The 20,847-nt window shown below is 53.6% G+C and overlaps 1 protein-coding gene across 5 annotated transcripts in view; it reads left to right on the top strand.

Annotated features, from left to right (window-relative positions):
• Positions 1-20,847, top strand: part of PLCG1 (phospholipase C gamma 1) — a 49,306-nt gene that overhangs the window by 18,504 nt on the left and 9,955 nt on the right. For all 5 annotated transcript variants that reach the window (XM_087749717.1, XM_087749719.1, XM_087749718.1 and 2 more), the window contains exons 2-17: positions 4,398-4,550; positions 5,706-5,799; positions 6,351-6,398; positions 11,361-11,445; positions 12,317-12,400; positions 12,748-12,770; positions 13,957-14,029; positions 15,088-15,189; positions 15,950-16,068; positions 16,884-16,969; positions 17,292-17,412; positions 17,852-18,020; positions 18,472-18,594; positions 19,535-19,636; positions 19,869-20,056; positions 20,357-20,557. In XM_087749717.1, the coding sequence (XP_087605843.1) occupies positions 4,398-4,550; positions 5,706-5,799; positions 6,351-6,398; positions 11,361-11,445; positions 12,317-12,400; positions 12,748-12,770; positions 13,957-14,029; positions 15,088-15,189; positions 15,950-16,068; positions 16,884-16,969; positions 17,292-17,412; positions 17,852-18,020; positions 18,472-18,594; positions 19,535-19,636; positions 19,869-20,056; positions 20,357-20,557 (1,771 nt within the window). The remainder of the gene's footprint in view (positions 1-4,397; positions 4,551-5,705; positions 5,800-6,350; positions 6,399-11,360; positions 11,446-12,316; positions 12,401-12,747; positions 12,771-13,956; positions 14,030-15,087; positions 15,190-15,949; positions 16,069-16,883; positions 16,970-17,291; positions 17,413-17,851; positions 18,021-18,471; positions 18,595-19,534; positions 19,637-19,868; positions 20,057-20,356; positions 20,558-20,847) is intronic.

Raw genomic sequence — 20,847 nt, forward strand, 5'->3', positions numbered from 1 at the left:
GGAGGGTGGCTGGGGTGTGTGGAGACGGCTGTGTTTGACTTGGGGCTCTTGCACGCTGCGGTGGAAATAGTTACAGGTTGGAGTTTGGTTTATTGTCTGGAATAATGTGCCTGGCCGTGGCGGCGGTGGGAGCAGGCGGGAGGGTGGGGAGGGTGGTACCCGGGTGTGGGAGAGAGGAGTTAGCGCAAGCCAGGGGAGAGCAAGGGGAGATGGGGCTTGTAGGCTCTGCCTTCGTTGCCTGCAGGCCCGCAAGCTGGTCGGAAGGTTGCCTTTCTGCCAGTAGCAAAGTTGAGGTTGAGCAGTGCTCAGCCCAGGCTGCAAAACCCACCCGCAGCAGGTTTTGCACTGCTCAGCTGTGAGCTCCTGCGGCAGCAGGCCCTGGCTGGTGCTGTGCAAGCCTGGGGTTACCCCCAGGAGCTGCAGCAACTCGTGGAGCTGACACAAGCAAGAGAAAACCCCAGCGAGACCTGGGGTATAGCAAGAGGTCTTCATCTCTCCTTCCCCCATGCATGGTGGCTCCCTGTCCTGCGCTGGCAGAGGGGTGCTGGAGGGAGGACCTGGGGTGGGACGGAGGCAGGGGCCGGTGCAGGGAAGCAGCGTTTCGGTGCTTGCTTGGTCGGGATGGTGGCATTTGTGCTTGCTGTGCTTCTTGCTGCGAGTCATTTCCTTCTATGCTGCAAGGGGGCCGGGAAGGTGTTTGAGGCAGTACAGACAGTGGGGTTTGAGAGGCTGATCTGCTGCTCTGTGGCAAGAAGGAGGGCTGCACAAACCAAACCCTAAACCGTCTTCTCCCCGGAGCATGCAGGCATGTTTGGGAGGATGAGAGAGGTGAGCAAGCAGCTGCAAGCATGCGTGGGATGGAGGTTTTTACCCCGCTCCCTCCGGGTGTGCGGTCCTCGCAGAGGCTGCCCTTCGCCCTAGGAATTCCCTGCGTGCTTCTGTCTTTGATAAGCACCTCGCTTGCTCCAGGGCTCTCTCCATTGCGTGGATTTTAGGTATGCAGTTTGTAACAATAGCTCCGTCTTACTATTTACTTACTAACCCACCAGTGCTCTGTGCAGCAAGAGGTTAGTGCGGGGCATAGTTTGCACGCTGTGGCATCCCAAAGCAGAGACGAGAGGCTTGCAGTGTGGTGCAAAAGGAAGGCCATTAATATTTTGGCACCTTCCTTCAGTAGTTATTGCCTGGTAAACTACCATGAAAACCCAGCTGCCAGTTCTTTCCCACTGCGTTGGTCAAGCCCTGCATCCTTCAAAGATAGGATTAGTCTTCAGCCCTGCTGTGCACGTCCTGGATGCAAAGACCTTAACTGTGATATGGTTTTTTAAGGGCTAAAAGAACATGCTGTGTCACTAAGGATGTGCGCACACGGGCAGGTTACGGCAGGGCACGTTAACGTTTGAACTTCCAGCCAGCTCATTTCCAAAGGGTAGGTGATGCCTTAAAAAGTCCCACCCTTGCTTATTTTAGGGAACTTGTCTGTCCTCCCTTTGCAGCCCCAAGGAACTGGGGCTTTCTGTACTCTTGTCCCGAGTTGATGAGCTTCAGAGGGTTATTGCAGTAGTCGGTCTGGATGCGCCCTGTGGCGGGCAATGAGCGGGCTGCTATCATCTCCAGATGCGCACCCACGGTGCTGCACGGTGTGTCCTGCCAAGAGAATCCCATATTCCTTGTGTAGGGTTTACTAGCCTCCCCAAAGTCAAGCCCTGTGTCTGGCTTGCCATGGCATTCGTTTGGAGCGAGCATCTTCTCTCGCAGTGCAGTTCAGTGCTGTCGGCTGCTGTGGCAGGTGATGAGCAGGTCGCATTTCTGTCTAGTTTTAAACTGCAGTAAATCGAAATGAAAGGCGAGTCGATCCACAGTAAGTGCAGTAAGTGGAGTTTAATTGGGATGAATTACACGCCAGGTTTGCAGTAATCTCCGTCCCGCATTGCTCAGAAGCATCATCTGCTTTGGAAACGTGACTCAGAAATGTTGTTATTTGATTCCCCCGAGCATTTGAGAAACTATTTTTCCAGGAAGCGAAGATTCTTGGGTTTGGTTGGTTTTTTTTTCCCTGTTGCTGTTGTTTTCTCTTTGTTTTATGGCAATGAGAGTCCTTTCCCAGAATTTCCTCCGGGGAGAGAGGCTGCGAGATGCTCCCTTACCAGGGTCTCTTCAGCTCCTTCTCCTCGCTTGGCGTTTAATGCTCCGGCACGCTCACAGCTGCCCTTTGCAGAGGAGCACAGCTCCGAGGTGGCTGGTTGGAGTTATCTGCTCTGCTCCTCCATGAGCCATAGCTGAAGCTGCCAGGGTGATGTTGTAGCTGCACCATTGGATTCCCCAGCCATGCGTGTAGCCAGGCAGGTCCACCTCCTCGCCAGCCCCACGCCTGGATTTGCCCTGCCGTTCGCTGCCAGTACCTGCCTGGGTCGGCTCTCGCCACCCTGGGCTGTCCCTTATGGTCACACTGCTGCCTTACACTTGGTCACGTTTGGGTTGGCCCAGCAGGGACAGCTGCTAAGGTGTGACACCAGCCCTGTAACCTAAGGAGTATCCTCAGAATGGTGCTGTCCCTGTGTCCCAGAAGCCTGATGTGATGGTGGCCCTGCCCTAGCCATCATCTGGTGGGCACCATCTGGGGGTTTCATCTGACCATGGCTTGGTTGCTTGCAGTTCATCTTGCCCTCTTCAGCCATTCCCTGGAGGAAGCATGTTGACATTATGGATGTGCATGAGGATAATAAACATAAGCACAGCTCCCTGAAGTCACCAGCTCCAGCCCTGGCCAGGGTAACATCCTGTCCAACTGAATTACCAGCTTCATGACCCAGCACCCTGCCGTCTCCCATATGGCAAGAGATGCAACTTTCTGAGCTTTCCTCTGCAATCTGGGCTGCCCCCGACAATAACCCCCTCTGCCACTGCCACAGGTGCAAAAAGAAGCCATATTTTTTTTAAAATAAAGTCCATGGGACTCATTTTATGTGTACAGTACAAAACTGTGAGAGGTGGGTGCCCTGAGCTGTTATCCCACCTCCCTCAGCTCTAGTTCTGACCAGCACCTTGCATATGTTTAGGTTGTTGATACCAGACCTCCCTGGTGGTGTCTGTAATTCAAATGATCCAGAGATTTGGCTATTTTCATGCTTTTTCTGGTGTTTTCTCTCAGGAAGTTGTTTGGCAGTGAGGTGGGGAGGGGATTCTGCCTGGAAGCACGGCAGGGTCACTGCAGTCGAATCTGCTCCAGAGCTGTGGTAGATCCACCACAACTGGGTCTCCAGAGGTTGGGCTTGGTTGATCCTCGCACTGTGCTTTCTTCTGTGGCCTTCTGAACATCACCCAGAGGTGATAAACATGTCATTTCTCTTTGGCTAGGGAAGGACAGTTTTCTTGGTGAAGATGACATGTGTATGAAGGCAGGGACTGCCCTGGGCATCCTGGTAGTGCTCAGAGGAGCTGGGAGAGGGGAGATGCCAGAAAATGCAGACATTTAGGGTGAAAGTGCCGAGGGGGGGAGGCAGGGGCACCATCAAGTTGTTTAAACCAAGAATCAGCTCAAGTTTCAGTATCTAACTTGAATTTGGAGAGGAGCGGATCTTAAATCTATGGTGTTTGTAAGACGTGGTAGCTGCAAACAGGATTTCATCCAGCTGGGCAGGAGGCTGTGCCCTCAGAGGCTTCAACTCTGTAGAAAAGCTTTCTTTAAAAGAAAAAAAAAAGGTGCTGTCCTGAAAGAGAAAAAAAAAGTGCAGTTTGCAGATGTCTGTTGGGTGGAGGAAGAGGAAAGTGTGAAGTGTAAAGCTAAAAGGCAAAGGAGATTGCAGTAGCGGTAGTGCTGCCCTCTGCTCATTGTGCCTGGGGATCGCCGCAGCTGAGACACCCAACTGTCCTTGGGGGACACGGAGGCAAATGGGGGGGCGGTGGCTGCGGAGGCTTCCTAGGGAACCGGTAAGAAGGGGCTGTGCTTACTGGCTTGTGTGTGTGCGGCAAGAGAGAAGTGCAAGGTAAGTGGTAAGGTCTCTGTGCTGCTTTGAAAGGTTGAGGAGCAAGCTGGGGCTCTTGAAGGGCTTGTCAAAGGTGAGAAGTGCGGGCAGCTTCTCTGGAAGAGTAGAGTCCCTCTACAAGGCACCATCCCCAGCACCTGCCCACCATCCTCAGACGTCTGGCAGCTCCCTGCCTGGGCCGGGGCAGCCATCCCATCCTTGCTTTCCAGCATAGCCAGGGAAACACAGTTTGCTGTTCAGAGCCTGGTACCCCAGTGCCGTAGGCATGCTGGGGTCTGCCATCATGTAATGGGTGCTAATCCAGCTCTTCAGATGACTAAAATGCTTTCTTCATGCCCTTCCTTCTCCTCCATCTTCACAGGAATTTCAAGCTATTTGCTGAACTCCCCTTTTGTTTTCCCTTTCTCTTAGTGGATATTCGTGAAATCAAAGAGATTCGTCCAGGAAAAAACTCACGTGATTTTGACCGGTACCAGGAGGATCCATGTTTCCGACCGGACCAGTCTCACTGCTTCGTTGTCCTCTATGGCACAGAATTCCGGCTGAAGACCCTCAGCTTGCAAGGTAAAGCACTCGTGGCCCCGGGGCTGTGCCAGGGCAGGGCTGGGCAGGCACCTCATCCCCGCAGGACCCAAACTTCCAATGCATCCTTCCACGAGTGGGCTGGAACATATCCCTGGGTAGATGCTCTTTTCAGCACACCGAGGAGGTGTCTTTGGAAGAAGATGACACCGATTCTCTGAAGAATACATATTCAACCCCTGGTTAAGTCAGTTAATTCTCCTGGTATACCCAAAAGTTGAGTGAATGGAAGCCCTTAGTTCAAATGCGTGCTTGAAATCAAGTGTTTTCTCTCAGCTTGGCATGTTGGCGTTCATCAGCTGCATTGTCGTAACTGGTCCTGTGCATGAAGTGGTAAAATCTTGCTCACTTCTGCTTTGAAATTCTGAGCGAGAAAATGTTGCCAGCAGCAAACGGTAACTCACGGAGCCTCGGTACCTCTGAGGTGTTGGTCTCAGCTTTCCTCAATGCCTTGTCTGTTGACTTAAGCTGGACTTGGAGCACCCAGCCTTATGTTTTGCTATTGAAAGAGGGGAGGTTTATGCTATTGAGTCTCCTCCTGTTCAGAGGGAGGACAGGCTTATAATCACTGGCTGCAGTTCAGCTGCCGGACGGTATCTTTTTCTGCTAACAGTACGCAGTCTTGTGTCTTGTTTAAACCCATGTAGACAAGCACTGATGGAGGCAGTCGTGCTGACTCCTCAACATCCATGGCAAATGTGCCTTCTGGCTAGCGCTGTGGGACACAGGGACAGAGACAGCACTTCTGCCCTCGGAAAGGATGGAGCTGCGGACAGGGAGGCTATGGAGGAGCTGGCACACATTCCCAAGCAGGTGCTGGCCTGTCACCCAGGCCAGCCAGAGCATTACTGCTTGGGGACAAAGATAACCCACCAGCTCTCGGGAACTGAAGGGAGGAGAGAGCGTGACATGCAGGGACAAGGGGTCCAGCCAGCCATGGACATCACACGGGAGGGGAGCAGGAGCTCGGCTGGGAGAGGAGCCGGCCAGAGCATCTGCACAGGAGAAAGTTGTTATCAGAAAGGGGCTGAAGGAAGGAATAGGGGGTATAAGATGCTGGGGACAGTCCCAAGAGGTTTGGGTTGGTGGTCAGCTTCTACGTCCCTTCCTCCCATTTCTCCTGTGCACTTTCTGCAGCCACTTCCGAGGACGAGGTCAATATGTGGATCAAGGGGCTGAACTGGCTGGTGGCAGACACTCTAAGGGCTGCCACCCCCCTGCAGATTGAAAGGTGAGGAACTTGTCCTGCACTTGTTTTCTTTTTTTTCCCTTTTCTGTCCTTTTTTGACAGAAAAAGGTGAGCACAGTGACAACATCTCCTTCCCTCTCTGAGCCACGCTGACCTGGCACTCCTGCCTCTGCGCTCAGGCTTCATCCCGTTGACCTGCTGTGCTACATCATCCGTGGCCAGAGTTTGATCTCACATGCATGCAGGGAAAAGGAGCTTTACCACGAAACAGATGGTTTTATGTGTGCGCGGCCTGTATTATCTGTAGCAATTCAGTGTAGAGGCATGTAGAAGAGAGTACCTTTGATTTTTTTTGTCTTAAGTGTGGACTCACTTTCAGGCAGAGCCAGTTTTAAAGGGGGGCAGGTTGCCTGCATGAAAATAGGGTAGGCTGCCTCTGGAGGGGGAGCAGAGCCAAGCTCTCTGCTGGGAAGGAGGGCTGTGGGAGTGGACGGCGTGGCATTGAGCATCTTCCAGAGACAGTGGCAAACCAAAGGGGCTTGTTGTTGAGGAGCTGGGGCTAAGCGTGTGCGTGTGTGTGCCTTTCCGTGTAGGTGGCTCCGGAAGCAGTTCTACTCGCTGGACCGCAACCGGGAAGACAGGTAAGAAGAGAGAAAACGCTCGCTTGCACAGACGGGCACATTCACAGAAGGGTTTGAGCCAGAAGGGTTTACTTTTGACTTGAAACCCTAGCCTTTGCTTTGGATTTTTTGTTGGGTTCTTTAAGTTTTTAATTTTCACTTCCAAGGAACCTTAATCCAAGTCCCAATACTTCCCTAGCTAATTTTCACTGAATTAAAAAAAGCATAAAAACAATTGTCTTGTTTCCCTGACCTACTTCCCAGCTGTAACACCTTGAGAGCCCATAGCTGTGAAACACCTTCACCGCCCACTGGCATCACCCGAGGAAGCAGATGCCAAAGAGCCAACAGGCAGCTCCAGCCACCCCGTCAGGGCTGAGCTGGGTTGTGTTTGTTACTCTCCACCCTGTTTGCTTTATTCTCCTCCTCTGAGGTCCATGAGGCCATGGATCGTTCCACTGCTCGGCTTCTAGGCTGATGGGTTGCAGCAGGGCCGCTGCTTGTGGGGTTCTTGGGTGAATGCTTAGGGATGTCCTAGCAGGTGAAATGTCATGCTTGAACCTGTCGTGAGAAGATAAGGGAAGGGAATTGGGTCATGACCTGTCATGAGGAGATAACCACGCTCTACTTTCTGCCACCGCTGCCGTCACCTGCTTTCCCTGGCAGCCGGTCTCCTCTTCCCGCAGTGCTGTTATTTGCCTCCTTTCATCCCTGGGACACACTTTTCCCCCGTGATGTTAACTGAGCCCATTAGCCTTTCAGCATTGATTTCCACGTTACTGTGCTCCCCTGGGGCAGGGGGATTCCTCCAGTCCTGCTCTGGAGAGGGCAGTGCTGGAGGCATCGCTCACACATCAGCTCGTGCCCCCCAGCTGCGGTGGAGCACCTGGGTCCCATCTGCCCCCTTTATGTGCCCGGGTGCCCAGGCAGGGCTCACTGCAGAGCACCGGGCAGATCTCTGGGCTCCAGAGCATCCTCTGCTTGGTCCCTGCCAATGCCATTGATCTCATGCTGCTACCAATTTCCATGCTTCACCCTGAGCCCTGGAGTCCTTCTCATCCTTGCAGCAAGCTCCTGCCAAGAAATTTGCCCCACAAACCAAGCTGTCTGTGCCAGGGGCACACCACTGGGGAGCTGTGGGTGACCGCAGTCAGACAGGTCAGTCCTGTGGATCGGCAGGCGAAAATCACTGCTCTGTACTCATCAGGAGAAGCAAGCAGGTCTTCTCATCCCACTTTGGTCTGCGCTGCTGTGTCCCTCCCTCCCAGCCAGGACAGGCAGACGGCCCTGCTGCAGGCAGCCAGGGGTTAAATTCAACCTGTCTACATCTCAGAGGGGAGCAAGAGTGTGTTGCATTGGGGAAATCCCGCTGCATTGGACATTTTTGCCTTTGCAATGATTTATATTGTGGCATGGCGAGAGCACCGTTGGGTGCACGGGGATTTTGCGGAGGAGGGATAAACCATCGCAGAGCCAGAAAGGGAAGGAGAGGCGCCTTTAATCTATTGCAGCTGCTCTGCATGTGCCATACACCTTTCAAATCCAGGCTTGGATTTTATGTCCGCTGTACTGGTTTTCAGTGGTGACCGGGCGTAATATTTCCTAATTCAGCAATGGAGAGCACTGAGGCAGGTGCAGGGGTGGCTGCGTGGGGGTTTTGGAGCATGAATGCAAGAGAAAAGGAAAAAATTGGTCCTTTTCCTCATCTGGTTATACAGTAAAACCGATGAAATGGCATCCCAACAGGACAAAGGAGATGATTGCATATATAGATTTGTCTGCCCGAGGCATGGTCAGCAGAGCTGAAAGCCAGCCTGTTGCATCTCTCTTTGTTTTTCTTAATATCATCTTTCTAATTTGTGGTGGACTTGGCAGTACTAGGTTAACAGTTGGACTCAATGATCTTAAAGGTCTTTTCCAACCTAAATGATTCTATGATGCTATGATTTAGAATTAAGGCAGCAAAATACAATACATTCCTTACCTGTCAACCAGGAGGAGGGGAGAGGTTTCAATGCCAACTGCTTAATTAGCAGAGCTGCTGCTCCAGCCCAGGCAGTGAAAGGAGCAAAGCAGCAATAGAGGGGGAATGCGGAAAGATTTTAGGTCTCCCCATTTTACAAGCATCTGTGTGTTTTCTGCAAAGTAGAGGCAGCGGTTATGGGGCATATACATCTCTTGGATGAAGTCTTTGCCCTTATGAAGCATTTCAGCATTAACTTTGGTGTCACTGGGCTCTTTGCTTTTGCTTCTCAGCCTGGAAATGGGTTTGAAAAGGGAACAGTGAGTTGTGTTTTTTAAAAAAACACTTCTTTTGCAAACCATTCTTGGTCCTTCCCAGAATGGGCAAGTTTTTGGCAGCTGAAAAATCATTCCTGGTGTTCGTGTACCCCGCGCTCGCCCCGCGCCCCAGCCTCCTGTGCCAGAGCCCTTTCCTTTCCGCCTTCTCCCGGCTGGGTGCCTGTGCATACCTTCCAGCACGCCGGCAGATGTTGGCTGTTTTCACTGGCTGCTGGGCCTTTGGGTATTTGTTTTTCCAAGGGAGGTTAGGTGGAAAGAGGAGGATAACAGGATGCTGGGGGTTTTTTTCTAACTGCTGCGGAGGAGAATGTTTCACCTCTGGCTAGGAGAGCTGCCCATGGCTGGGAGCAGAGTTACAGCACTGGAGGCCGGAGCAGGGAATGTTTTCATCCCCTGTGAGAGGGCTGGATCTGTCCTTTGGCCTGTTTGTCATGAAATCTTAAAAAACTTCCGTAGAAGAAATTAGTTTATTTATTTTATTTTTACTTTCTGGTCTCAAAATACTACCAAGCTGTTTATCCAAGGTCTCCAACACTTCAACGTTATTAGTAACACACAATAAATAAAATCCTTCCATACCCCATCCTCCTACTGAAGCAGAGGGAAATGCTGGTCACAGCTTTTGCAGGGTTTGCTCTCGCCTCTCCTGGTGCCATCGCATCGACGAGCAGGGTCGCGGTCCAACACCTCCCTGCAAAACAGCCCAGCATCACCAGAGCCGGGCGCTGGCTCCAGCGGGTCTCCAGCCCAATGCCCGCTGCTGGTCCTGCTGCTGCAGCCCCTCCTGCTCTTTTTCCAAGAGCTTTTTTGCAGTCTCAGCCTCTCACCGAGGAGGGATTGCTGCTGGGTGGCCCTGGGGACTCTGGGTGTCCCATCAGAGGTCCCACGAGAGCTGCCACGTGCTGCGGTCCTTGGCATGTGAGGGCATCTCACGAGCCACCACTGCGCTCTTGGCTCGCTCCCCCCATCGCCCCATTTCCCTGTCACCCAGGACCCCATAGCTGGGACCCCCCTGCCCTGGGGGTTGCACAGCACCCTGCACGTGGCCATGGATGCTGGGTGCGCTGGAGAAGGGAAAGGGCAGGCTCCCCTCCCCAAAATGCTCACCCTGAGCCCCAGGGGTAACTTCTCCTGCCAGGGGAGGTGGAGGTGCAGATACCAAAGCTTGTGCTGAGAGCGTGTTGCTGGCTCCATAGCTCATACAACTGGGAGGGACGGGGAGGCTGGTGCCATTTGCCAGCTTTTCTTTTTTTTCCTGTCCTGCCAGTGAGCGGCAGGACGCTGCCGGCACGGTCCTCAGCCGGCCGAGTGCTGGCCTTGGGCACGGCACGGGAGCCAGGCCAGGTCCTCCTCTGGCCGTGCGTGCGTCCCGGCCCCCTGCAGCTCTGAGCCCAGAAACAAGGGCTCTCTGTGTCCCGCCGGCTGCAGAGGCTCTCGTCTCTGCAGCGCCTGACACCAGCCGGTTTCTCCCTCTCCTTGGGGCTCCCTCCATCCCTCCTCCTTTCTGTGTCGTTTGAGATCACCCCGTTTCCAGGGGAGAGCATAAAAGAGAGGTGGTTCACGCTGCCCCTCTGCATCGCTGCAGATGACAGCGTCACCCTGCACAGGGCATCTTCCCTGTCATATTTATATTTGCACCCCAAAGCTGTGAGCATTCCCAGGATCAGACTTGCCCTACACTTTGCGGGATGGAGGAGCATCCTGTAAGGTCTTGGGCTCCCACTCGCTTAGCGGGAGGCAAAAGCAGCATCTGTGATTGCTGGGGCAGACTCAGAGGACTTGCTTTTAAGGCAGGAGCTGCCAGAAAATGATTGCACGCAGACCTCTCGGCTTCTTAAATCCTGCAGATGGGAGACATCCGTGTTTTTTCTCGCTGCAGGGCCGTTGCCCTATGGGGGAACAACACCGAGCAGGCAGGGGTGGCCCAGGGCTCCTGCTGCCTGTCTCTGCCCACCTGGGTGCGGGATCCCGCTCAGGGTTGGCACCGGAGCCCTCTCCGGTCCAGGAACGGGCACGTTTGGTGCGAAGGGCCTCGGGGGGAGGACAGCCGCGCTGGCTGCCCCATGCCAGCAGTGCGTGGCAACGGCTGGGGAGCGCAGCTGGGCACGACGGGGCAGCACTGTGCCTGTGGCTAGACACTGAAAATGGCTTTTTTCCTCTCTTTAGCATGAAATTAGCAGGGTCCAAACCACTTGCAAAGCCTGCCCTCTTCCAGCTCCCTCTGCAGGCCAGGGAGGGGTTTTGGAAGGGATTTGGTCACCCAGTATCCATGTTGGCGCACAGATAGTTGAAAAGTGCTTCTCCCCAGCCGTTCCCATAAAGCAGTAGGCAATACGCGCCTGTTGCAGCATCAGCTCGAGTGGGATGATAGTGCTGAGACTCACCCTGCGGTGCTGGGAGCTTGCAGGAGCAGTGCTTCCAGTTCCCATCGGGGTGCAAGCACCTCTCTGCTCCCCACATGCAGCATAGATGCAGAGCTCATTGGGGTGGAAAATGTTCTTCTGTTCTGCCTTTGGTCCCAACCCCAGCATCCTTCTGGGGTCACGCATCCATCCTTGTGTGTCCCAGTGAATGCCCCTTTGGGCACAGCCGCTCGGTGCATGTGGTGTCCCGGTCCCAGAGTGAGACCACTCCGTCCCAGACCTGCTGAAAGTGTTTCCCCTCTTTCCCCTGCCGAGCCAGGATCTCTGCCAAGGATCTGAAGAACATGCTGTCTCAGGTCAACTACCGTGTCCCCAACATGAGGTTCCTGCGGGAGAGACTCACGGTGAGTGTGTGACCCCTCCACTCTCCTCGTTCACTCTCCACTCTCCTCGTTCACTCTGGGGACCCTCAGGAGGCTGTTGCCTGCCTTTGAGCAAAACCTGGTGGTGGTTAAACTCCCACAGCATGTTTGCATATTGCAGAGGCTCCCAGCCTTTCCCAGGAGGGCCCCCACCCACGGCGGCGACTGAAGAGGTGCCAGCTCCCACTGGGTGCCGCACCCTGGCCCATTTGTGGCCAGCGCCCTCTCTTTGCCCCACCCTGCCTCCCCCGCTCCCCGCATTGCTCCTGGCTCTGGTCTGGGGCTTTGCCCTGGTGGGGAAGGGTGCAGGAGGACAGGCAGCGAGGCCAGCTGGTCCTGCATCTCAGGTCCTGCATCCCGGGTCCTGCAACCCGCTGCCACCGAGTGACAGGCAGCCGGCTCTGCCAGCATCCCTGCAGACCCGGGAATGAAGGGTCATCTCATGATGACCAGCCATTTCCACCAGCACTAAACTCCAAGGCCAAAGGAAATCATACACTTTGGGTCTTACAGTTTCCAGGCACTTCAGGTGCTCTCCGCAAACAAAAAATTAAAATGATCCTTTTGTAACTATTCAAGGAAGCAGTAACCCTTTTATCAGCGCTGTGATGCCTTTATGTGGGTGAGCTTGGGGAATCGCGTAACTTGGTTTAGGCTGTGCCTGTGTCCTGGGCACTGCGGGGTCCCACTGGCCCCAGCAGAGATGTGCAGAGGCAGGAGGCGAAATCTGGCCAGGCTTTGGCCTTTTCTTCCTCCTTTTTCCCCGGGAATCGTGGTGGGAGGAGACATTCCTCATGCCGTGTAGAGTTGCCTGTGGCCCCTGTAAAACCTCTTTTTTTTTTTTTTGCCACAGGACGTGGAACAGAGGAACGGGGATATTACATACGGGCAGTTTGCACAGCTCTACCGCAGCCTGATGTTCAGCGCCCAGAAAATGGTAAGAGCTGAATTCTCCAGGGCCAGGATGGGGAGGGAGAGACTATATTTGTTATTGAGCATTCCCTCTTAATCGCCTTTTTAACCCTGCTGCCCTCAGCTAATAGCTCTTGTCTCCTACGTCTGGGCCAGGGATGCCAGGGAGTAAAGAAGTTATTGCTTTAGGCTGGTTAGCATGGGGCTGCTTGGGCTGCTGGGGACAAGGGAGGTGGTGTGTGAGAAACGGCTGTAGGAAAGCAGAGCTGCACAGTGCTGGTTTGCTGTCCCCGTTACCTTCTTGATCAGTTTGTGCTTTCACATACGTTGGTGAGATTGAGTCCAAACCTAATGCTTGTGCTTCTTTTGCAGATGGATGTCCCGTTCCTAGAAAGGTGGATAATTCTCTATATTTGCTGGGGAAAAGGCTGTTTTCTTTTGCTCCATAACGTGCTTTGGTGCCTGCAGCAGCGTGTCAGGGAGGAGGAATGCTGCACACCTCTTGCTTGCCGCTGCGGTGCTTGCGTTTTTGCACTCTAAATAAGCATCTTTGCTGTAGACACTTCAGCTTGGGTCAGTAAGGGTCTCTTCTTCCCAGAGATCCCACTGATATCCAGCTCAGGTCAGCCACCTCCAGAAACGGTCAGTTGGTTTATGTGAAATAATCAGACCTTGAGCCATCTCCCAAAGGTTATCCTCGCGGTTGGTGCCGGTTGGCTACAAGGCCAGGGACTGCACCGGCTGGGCACAGGGAGCTGCCTCCCCTCTGGCTCCTCTCCAGGCAGTGCCTGTGGTGCCCTTCCCTGCCCTGTGCCCATCTCAGCTGTGACAAAAAGAGCTTGAATTTAGACTTGGAAGCTAAAGAGTGAAAGACTTGTTAACTTGTCCAGGTAATCCCCCATGGTTTCCTCTCTTTTTTCTTATAACTATAGAAAAGAGAGTTGGCAGGGACCTCAGCAGACCATCTGACTCATCCTTCTGCCCAGGGCAGCCAGCACTGCCCAGTCCATTTCTGGGTTTTTTGGTGTTAGTCCCCAACATGGCCCTTGGCTGTCCATTGCGTCTTGGTACGGTCATGGACAAGTCCTTTGAGATAATCACCTACAAACGATTCCCTCCTTTGTTCCTTGCCCTGCCTCCTTGAGTCCATGTCCTTTGGATACCTGTGGCTCTGTCCTCTCTACAATCACCCCTTGACTGCCCTGCACCTATTTAGTTCTTTTGACTCTTGTACAAGCCAGACCCTCTATTTTTTTTTTTTTTTACAAATCAGTCCCTCTGATGATTTTTGCTACCCTTCACGAGAGTTTCACATTGTCGTACCCTTGGCAGTGTGAATCCTGGACTGCTCCTGGAGCAGTCCCTGGCTGTGAGATGTGGACATATAATCTCAGCTGCTGTGTGTTTGCTGTCGTGCCCTCCTCAGCTTTCTCTGCTCATCCCACTGCAGGCTTTTGCAGCCCTGCTTGCTCTGGGCACGTCTTGGCTTGCACACATGGATGGCATCTGACACGATGCCGGTAACAGTTGGTCGTGATGTGCTGCATGAGTGACTGAAGCTTCTCTCTCTCTGCTTTTCAGGGGTGGAGAAAGGTCTGAGCACTTCAGGGTGTCGCTGCTGGAGTTGCAGAAGTTCTTGCTGGAGTACCAGAGGGTAAGCTCGACACAGGCCCAGGGGAGGGACCAGGGGGTAGGCACCGGTATCAGTAGGGATCCTTGTAAGGGTAGCCTTGCCATGGAGCTGGGATGATTTGGTTGTAGGGTGCTCTGCCTGGCATGGCCGCAACCTGAGCGCATCCTTCCTGGAGCAGGAGGTGATGCAGGGGAAGCGCTGGTGAGGGTAAACCTGGCCTTAGCCAGGCACCCTGGTCAGAAAAGGGACCAAGAGCAGAAGACCTGAGAGGAGTGGAGGCCCCAGGAGGGAGGAACCGGTCACTGGAGATTGACCCAGTCCCTGTGACCTCGGCCGGTACTGCAGGTTTGCAGCAGCCGAAGCATCATGGTCCATCCTATCTGCTCAGGAGGTCTCAGCAGCTCCTGAGGAGCAGCCAATCGATTCGATTGCTGACCTTTCCATTTAAAAGCAATCTTAGGTCATTCAGCAAGCACAGCATGCACGCTCGGACACACGCGCAGGCACAAGCAGCATGTTTGCAGGCCCAGACCCCTTATGTAGATTCTTGCCGCACTCCCATCTCGTTGCTGGTCTCCTTCTCCAAGAGGACAGGGGTGGCTCACGAAAGCACTGCCATGCCTCGCGTGAGAGCATGGGGCCTCCTGCTTTGCACCGTCCTCCCCGTCTCCCACCGCCACCGCCCTGCCCGTGGCCTGCAGCAAGCAGAGAGTTAACCAGCAAAGAGAGGCAGCCGTTTGGATGGCCTAATGAAAGACACCCAAGGAGAGAGAGAAGCAAAAGGAAGCCGAGTTGGCTTCTGCTGCTGAAGGAGGAGGGATGGCAGATGTGTGCAAAGGAGCTATCAGAGAGAAAAATGCTTCGCATTGAGAAAATGAAGACCACTTAGAAATAGGGCAGATTTCTGCAGTTGTGTGCTATCCGGTGTTTGTGCTGACAGTTGAATTCCTGGCAGAGATGGTCTTGCATTAAAAACTGCCTCCTTAATGGTTAAAGCTTCTAGTTGGATGAGCTGCACGTGGTTTTGAATAATACTTTCTGAAATGGTTTCTTTTTTATGTCTCTCTTGGGGCTCGCAGGAGCTCTGGGCTGCAGATACCCTTCAGGTACAGGAATTCATGTTCAACTTTCTGAGAGACCCTTTGAGGGAGATCGACGAGCCTTATTTCTCCCTGGACGAAGTAAGACACCTTGAATGCTAGTGTGTATGGAGGGGGGTGGAGTAGGGTGTGACATCCCCAGTGCGATGTGCTATGGTCTGACACCTCTACTGTCGGTGTCTTCACTGCGGGGTGGCGGTGCTTAAAGGCTCACAGCTCCTGTAAGCTGCATTGCTATGCGAGATGAACGTGGTGGGTCACCACCTTGCACAAGAGCTGATTGGCGAAGGGAATGACTTCTGGGCTCTTGTGCTGAATGTGTGCAGCTGGGAGTGCTCATCAGGCACTTCATTTGGAGGAGGAAAGGGGCTGCATTTGGCTTAATGCCCCTTTGGGGCGTTTAAGGATCTTTTCAAAGAAAGAAGAGCTGAAAACAAAAGAATAAAAAAACCTGGAAATGACCACATCACTGGCACTCTGCACCCACTCCCACACAAAGGTCCCTTGACCCACATGGCCTTGGTGAGCTATTGCCTGCCATGTGAGCTGCAAAATAAAATGCAGAGCAATTCATTTGTCTCCAGCTGGGTCCAAGGATTTGTACACAGATATCTGGCACAGCTCAGAGGATAGGTGGCAATGCCTAAACTGTGATTACTTGAGCACGCTGGGTCAGGTAGCTTGTGTGCTGTCTTGGTTGCCTCTGGTCAGTCTGTGCTGAGCTTAGAAAATAGCTACCTGCTCGGTACCTGCTGGCACGGAGGGTGAAATGTGTGTGAAGCTAAACCACAGCACCCGGCTCCTCCGCACCATTAACACGCTTCTGTTTCTTCCTGAGCAGTTTCTCACCTTCCTGTTTTCCAAAGAGAACAGCATCTGGAACTCACAACTGGACATGGTGTGTCTGGAGAACATGAACAACCCCCTCTCCCATTACTGGATCTCCTCCTCACACAACACGTAAGGACTAGGGGATGGCTCTCTCCTCTTCCCCTGTGCCAGGGTGGGATTCTCCTGATTCTTCCTGATCGCAGTGATGGGTCAAGTAAACTTTTCCAACTCGGGGTCAGTACATCAGAGACCTTCCTCTTGGTGCCCCCGTCCTCCCTCCATCATTTAACCGTCAGTGTTGTGCTCTGGTCTTGTCAGCGCAGCACACATCTGCACAGACTGTGCTTTCAGGTCCCGGGCTGTCACTCTGGCGATTTCTTACCATTAGCAGTGTCATCTTCCACAGCCTCTAGGGACAGATGTGATAGAAACCTGGCAGGCTGAAATTGGCCATTTTCCTTCTCTGCTGCTAGAAGAATCTTGCAGGAACTGCTTTCTTTGCAGACAGGCTCTGTCTGTGCTCCCTGTTCATGGGATGCAGTGGCAGCACCTTAGCCCAAATTTAAAGGACCAAGAGCCTAAGCCAGCTGACAGCCTGGAGGGCAGGCAGCGAGCTGCTGTCTGCCTACAAGAGCTGGTCTAACTCTGCTCTCAGGCTGCTTCTGGTGGGCGCAGGGGGCTCTTTGTGTCACCAACACTGATATCGCTCTTTGAGGCTTATCTCAAGAGCCAGCCGCAAGGCTGGACCTCAGAGCAGTGCTTGCAGCCCCTTGCAGTAGGGGCAGAGTTGAACCCCTCCCCTGGGAAGATGGCAGGTCTGGGGGAAAGTCGCTCTCGCCGTTCCTTACATTGCAGAGGCAGGTCCGCGATGTCCCAGCAGACATCCATGCCTCCATGCCCGTGGTGAGCGTGTTGCTTTGCTGATGTGTTCTCTCACATGAAAGGTACCTGACGGGGGACCAGTTCTCGAGCGAGTCCTCGCTGGAGGCGTACGCCCGCTGCTTGCGCATGGGATGCCGCTGTATTGAACGTGAGTACCCGGAGCCGGCACTTCTGTCTCCGTCGTCGTGGTGGTCAGGGAAGGCTTTGTGTGGAAGGCAGTGCTGAAGGTTGATGTGCCGGTGGCAGCGTTGTCACCATGATGTGCTGAAAGGGCTGAGGTCGTTTGCTTTTGTGGGACTGGGTGGTACGTGCCCAAGCTTTTGGTCCCCCAGAAAGATCTGGACTTTCACCTTGCTCCTTTATTACCATCCAACGCAGTTCCCGGCAGCGCGTAGTTCAGTCCATCTCATGTCCGTGTCCTGCCTATATTCCAGCCTTTGGGATAAGTTTCCCCTGTGGGTCTCTTTCAGTGGATTGCTGGGATGGTCCCGATGGCATGCCGGTGATCTACCATGGACACACCTTAACCACCAAGATCAAGTTCTCTGACGTCTTGGTCACTATCAAGGAGCATGCCTTTGTCACCTCCGAGTGAGTACAGCAGGGACTTGGACTTCAGCTAGCAGAGCTGCCAGGAAGGCAAAGAGAGGGTAGAGCCAAGGCTGTAGCAAAGTGAAGCCCACCTTTATCCAGAGACCCCACACAAGACCATGTGCCTGGGATTCGGTGGAAAGCAACCACGTTGTGTCTCCCAGCCAAGGGGAGACTTCACCCAGAAAAAAGCTGTGGGAGGGAAGACCTTGGGTAAACCCCAGTAGTTTTGCAGTCCTTTGCCACCCTGTGCCTTGCCAGCAGCACTGGGGATGCCTTGCTGTAGGGTCATGACATTGAATGCTCAAGACAGCACAGATTGCTGTTGATGCAAACTACTCTTTGAAGGCACAGAGGCCAGGGTTTGAAACAGAGCTCAAAAGGTGTTGGTTCCATCCAGACACCGTGCTGGTTCTGACGGCTCTTTTCCTTCTCCCAGTTTCCCTGTCATTCTGTCCATTGAGGACCACTGCAGCATCGCTCAGCAGAGGAACATGGCTCAGAATTTCAAGAAGGTCTTTGGAGACATGCTCTTGACCAAACCAGTAGATATTTCTGCTGATGGCCTTCCCTCTCCAAACCAGCTCAAGCGGAAGATTCTCATCAAGGTGAACTCCCTTCCCCAGCAAGGCTCCTCAGTGGAGAGAATGGGGGCAGATGGGGTGAGGGTGTGGGACCAAGGGCAACTGCTTACTTCTGGAAGGGGTTGGTTGGCAGTGCAGGGTTGGAAGTGGAGACCTGGTGCTAAAAACAATTGAGACAAAGAGCTCTCTTTCTTCAGAGGAGCTGCTGGGAAATGAGCTCAGCAGCTGGGTGCTGCCTTTCTTGAGAGTTTGGGGGATGTTGATATTTCTGCTGCAGGAATCCCCTCTGGAAGAAAGGGTGGGACTTTAGTGCCATATGATGAGCTCTGTGGCATGGGTCTTACCTTGGTCCTTTTAGTCTGGAGGAACTCAGTGCAGCAGATCTGGAGTTTTAGGGTTGTTCACCAGGAAATCCATGCTGCTTTTGGGGTGCCTGCTCCCCTCAAGGTGCCTGACCCACTCTCTCATCCCACAGCACAAGAAGCTGGCAGAGGGCAGTGCTTATGAGGAGTTACCCACGTCCGTAATGTATTCAGAGAATGACATCAGCAACTCCATCAAGAATGGGATCCTCTACCTGGAAGACCCCATCAATCACGTATGTCTCGCTCTGCTACTGTCACCCTGGCCCCGCTCTGCGGGCTCCATAAATGACATGGTGACTCCGTAAGGCACTGTGTGGTGCTGGAAGGAAGGGCTGCGGTGCAAATGATCTAAGAGGCCGTTGGTCCATCCTGTTTCTCAGGAGTCTCTGAAGGCAGGGGGAGTTTTTATGCTGGCTCTCTCCTGTGCTCTTCCCGTAGGCATCTCCTGTGGGCCCTTGTTAGAGGCAGAAGGCTGAGCTAGAGGGAGCTCTGGGCTGATGCACTGCAGCTGCTCTTGTGTAGTCTGTATAGCCTGTTATCTGTTGCTGCAGTAAGTCCTAGCAATGGCCTGCATTTCTAGACCTGCCTGCCTCCTACCAAGTGGCACTTAACCCACCTAAACGAGCATTCTGCTTTGTAAAGCACCGAGCATTCATTTTACTGTGTGCATTTACTTATACACAGTCCACTTCTTCAGCTGCTTTGCTTTGCTGAGGATCTGTCAGGCAAAGGCACGCGTGAACGAAACAGGTTTTTGGGAGATAGGAAAGTGCAATAGTAAAGCTGCATAACCATCTCCAATATCCTCATCTCTGATATCCCCCATGCTGAATCCATGTCGAATGTTTTCTTTTTGCATTGATTTGCTCATCATTTGGTCATCTTCTTTTAATACGTGCTGGGGTGTTTGCAGTGTGATCTGCAGCCAGTTTGTATTTAAGACCTATGACATGCCAGTTTTTTGCTACTGATAAACCCATGCTTCGGATCTGGGAGATGTCTTGGAAGCTCCTGTGACTCCACTGAAATCAGTGTTGTCGGTGACTGTCTTTCACAAACCCGATCACCCCTCACTGCTTGTGCTGATCAGGAAGGGAAGATCCCATGGATGGGTGGTGGGCCAACTTGCTGCTCCTCAGGGGATCTCTTTGCCCAGAGTTTGTTTCCTTGCAGGAGTGGAACCCTCATTACTTTGTCCTGACCAGCAGCAAGATCTATTACTCTGGGGAGACAACCAGTGACCAAGGAAATGAGGATGAGGAAGAGCAAAAGGAGGTGAGGGCTCGCTTGCATGATGGTGAGTTGTTCCCTAGAGAAAGGACTTGACTGCCCAAGGGGATGAGCATCTCCACTGCCAGCTGACTTCAGGGGGAGATCCTGTGGTGGGACAGGTGGGAGCTGCTTCAGAAACTCCCTGGTCCTGGTTGGAAGACCCCTGAGCAGAGCAGACTCTGGCACCACGAGCCTGCCCTCAGTAACCCAAGATGGTGGGTTCTCCCCCTGCCAGGTGAGCAACAGTACCGAGCTTCACTCCACGGAGAAGTGGTTTCACGGCAAGCTGGGAGCAGGACGTGACGGGCGGCACATCGCGGAGCGGCTGCTGACGGAGTACTGCATCGAGACGGGGGCCCCCGACGGCTCCTTCCTTGTCAGAGAGAGCGAGACCTTCGTTGGAGACTACACCCTCTCCTTCTGGTGAGGGCCACAGGCGCCAGCCCACTGCTCGGTGTCTCTCCTGGGGTAGTCTTCATCTTGACACCATCTTCAGTGGTGGGGTCCCATTCTCCAGTGGTCCACGAGCAGGTTTCTCCCCTTTTTCTGTGCCCCAGCATCATGTCAACTCACTGTCCCAGTGCAGAAGGGTCAGGTCCCTTGGGACCCTTGCACGATGGGTCTCCTGTGGGGCAGGAATGCTGTGTCCAGGCTGGAGCCGTGCCTGAGGCAGATGCAAAATCTCCACAGATGACCCTGGTTTACCCCTTCCCTGTTCCACAGGCGCAATGGGAAGGTGCAGCACTGCCGGATCCATTCCCGGCAGGATGCCGGCAGTCCCAAGTTCTTCCTGACGGACAACCTGGTGTTCGACAGCCTCTACGACCTCATTACCCACTACCAGGAGGTGCCACTGAGGTGCAACGAGTTTGAGATGAGGCTGACAGAGCCAGTGCCGCAGACCAATGCCCATGAAAGCAAAGAGTGAGTGTGTGTTTGGGGAGGGTGGGTCGTGTCCACTGGGCAGCTGGGATGCCATGGGAAACCTCCCAGGTCGTGCTGCAGTTCTTCCGTCCTTGCTGGGGCTCTCTGGTTCCCACTTGTGTCACAGCAGCCACGCTGGACAGCTTCGTTGTCGATGGAGCTGGTTGTCCTGGAAACTCAGTGCAAAGAAAGGAGGTACTGGGCTTGGTTGGGATGCCCTCGCCCATGCCGCATGTCACCAAATGGCTCTGTTCCTGCTTGTCCCACAGAAAGGAGAAGACAGCCCTGTT

Source organism: Nipponia nippon, unplaced genomic scaffold, assembly GCF_047370975.1.
Source record: "Nipponia nippon isolate SJK-2023a ecotype South Korea unplaced genomic scaffold, ASM4737097v1 scaffold_13, whole genome shotgun sequence".
Taxonomy (NCBI): Eukaryota; Metazoa; Chordata; class Aves; order Pelecaniformes; family Threskiornithidae; genus Nipponia; species Nipponia nippon.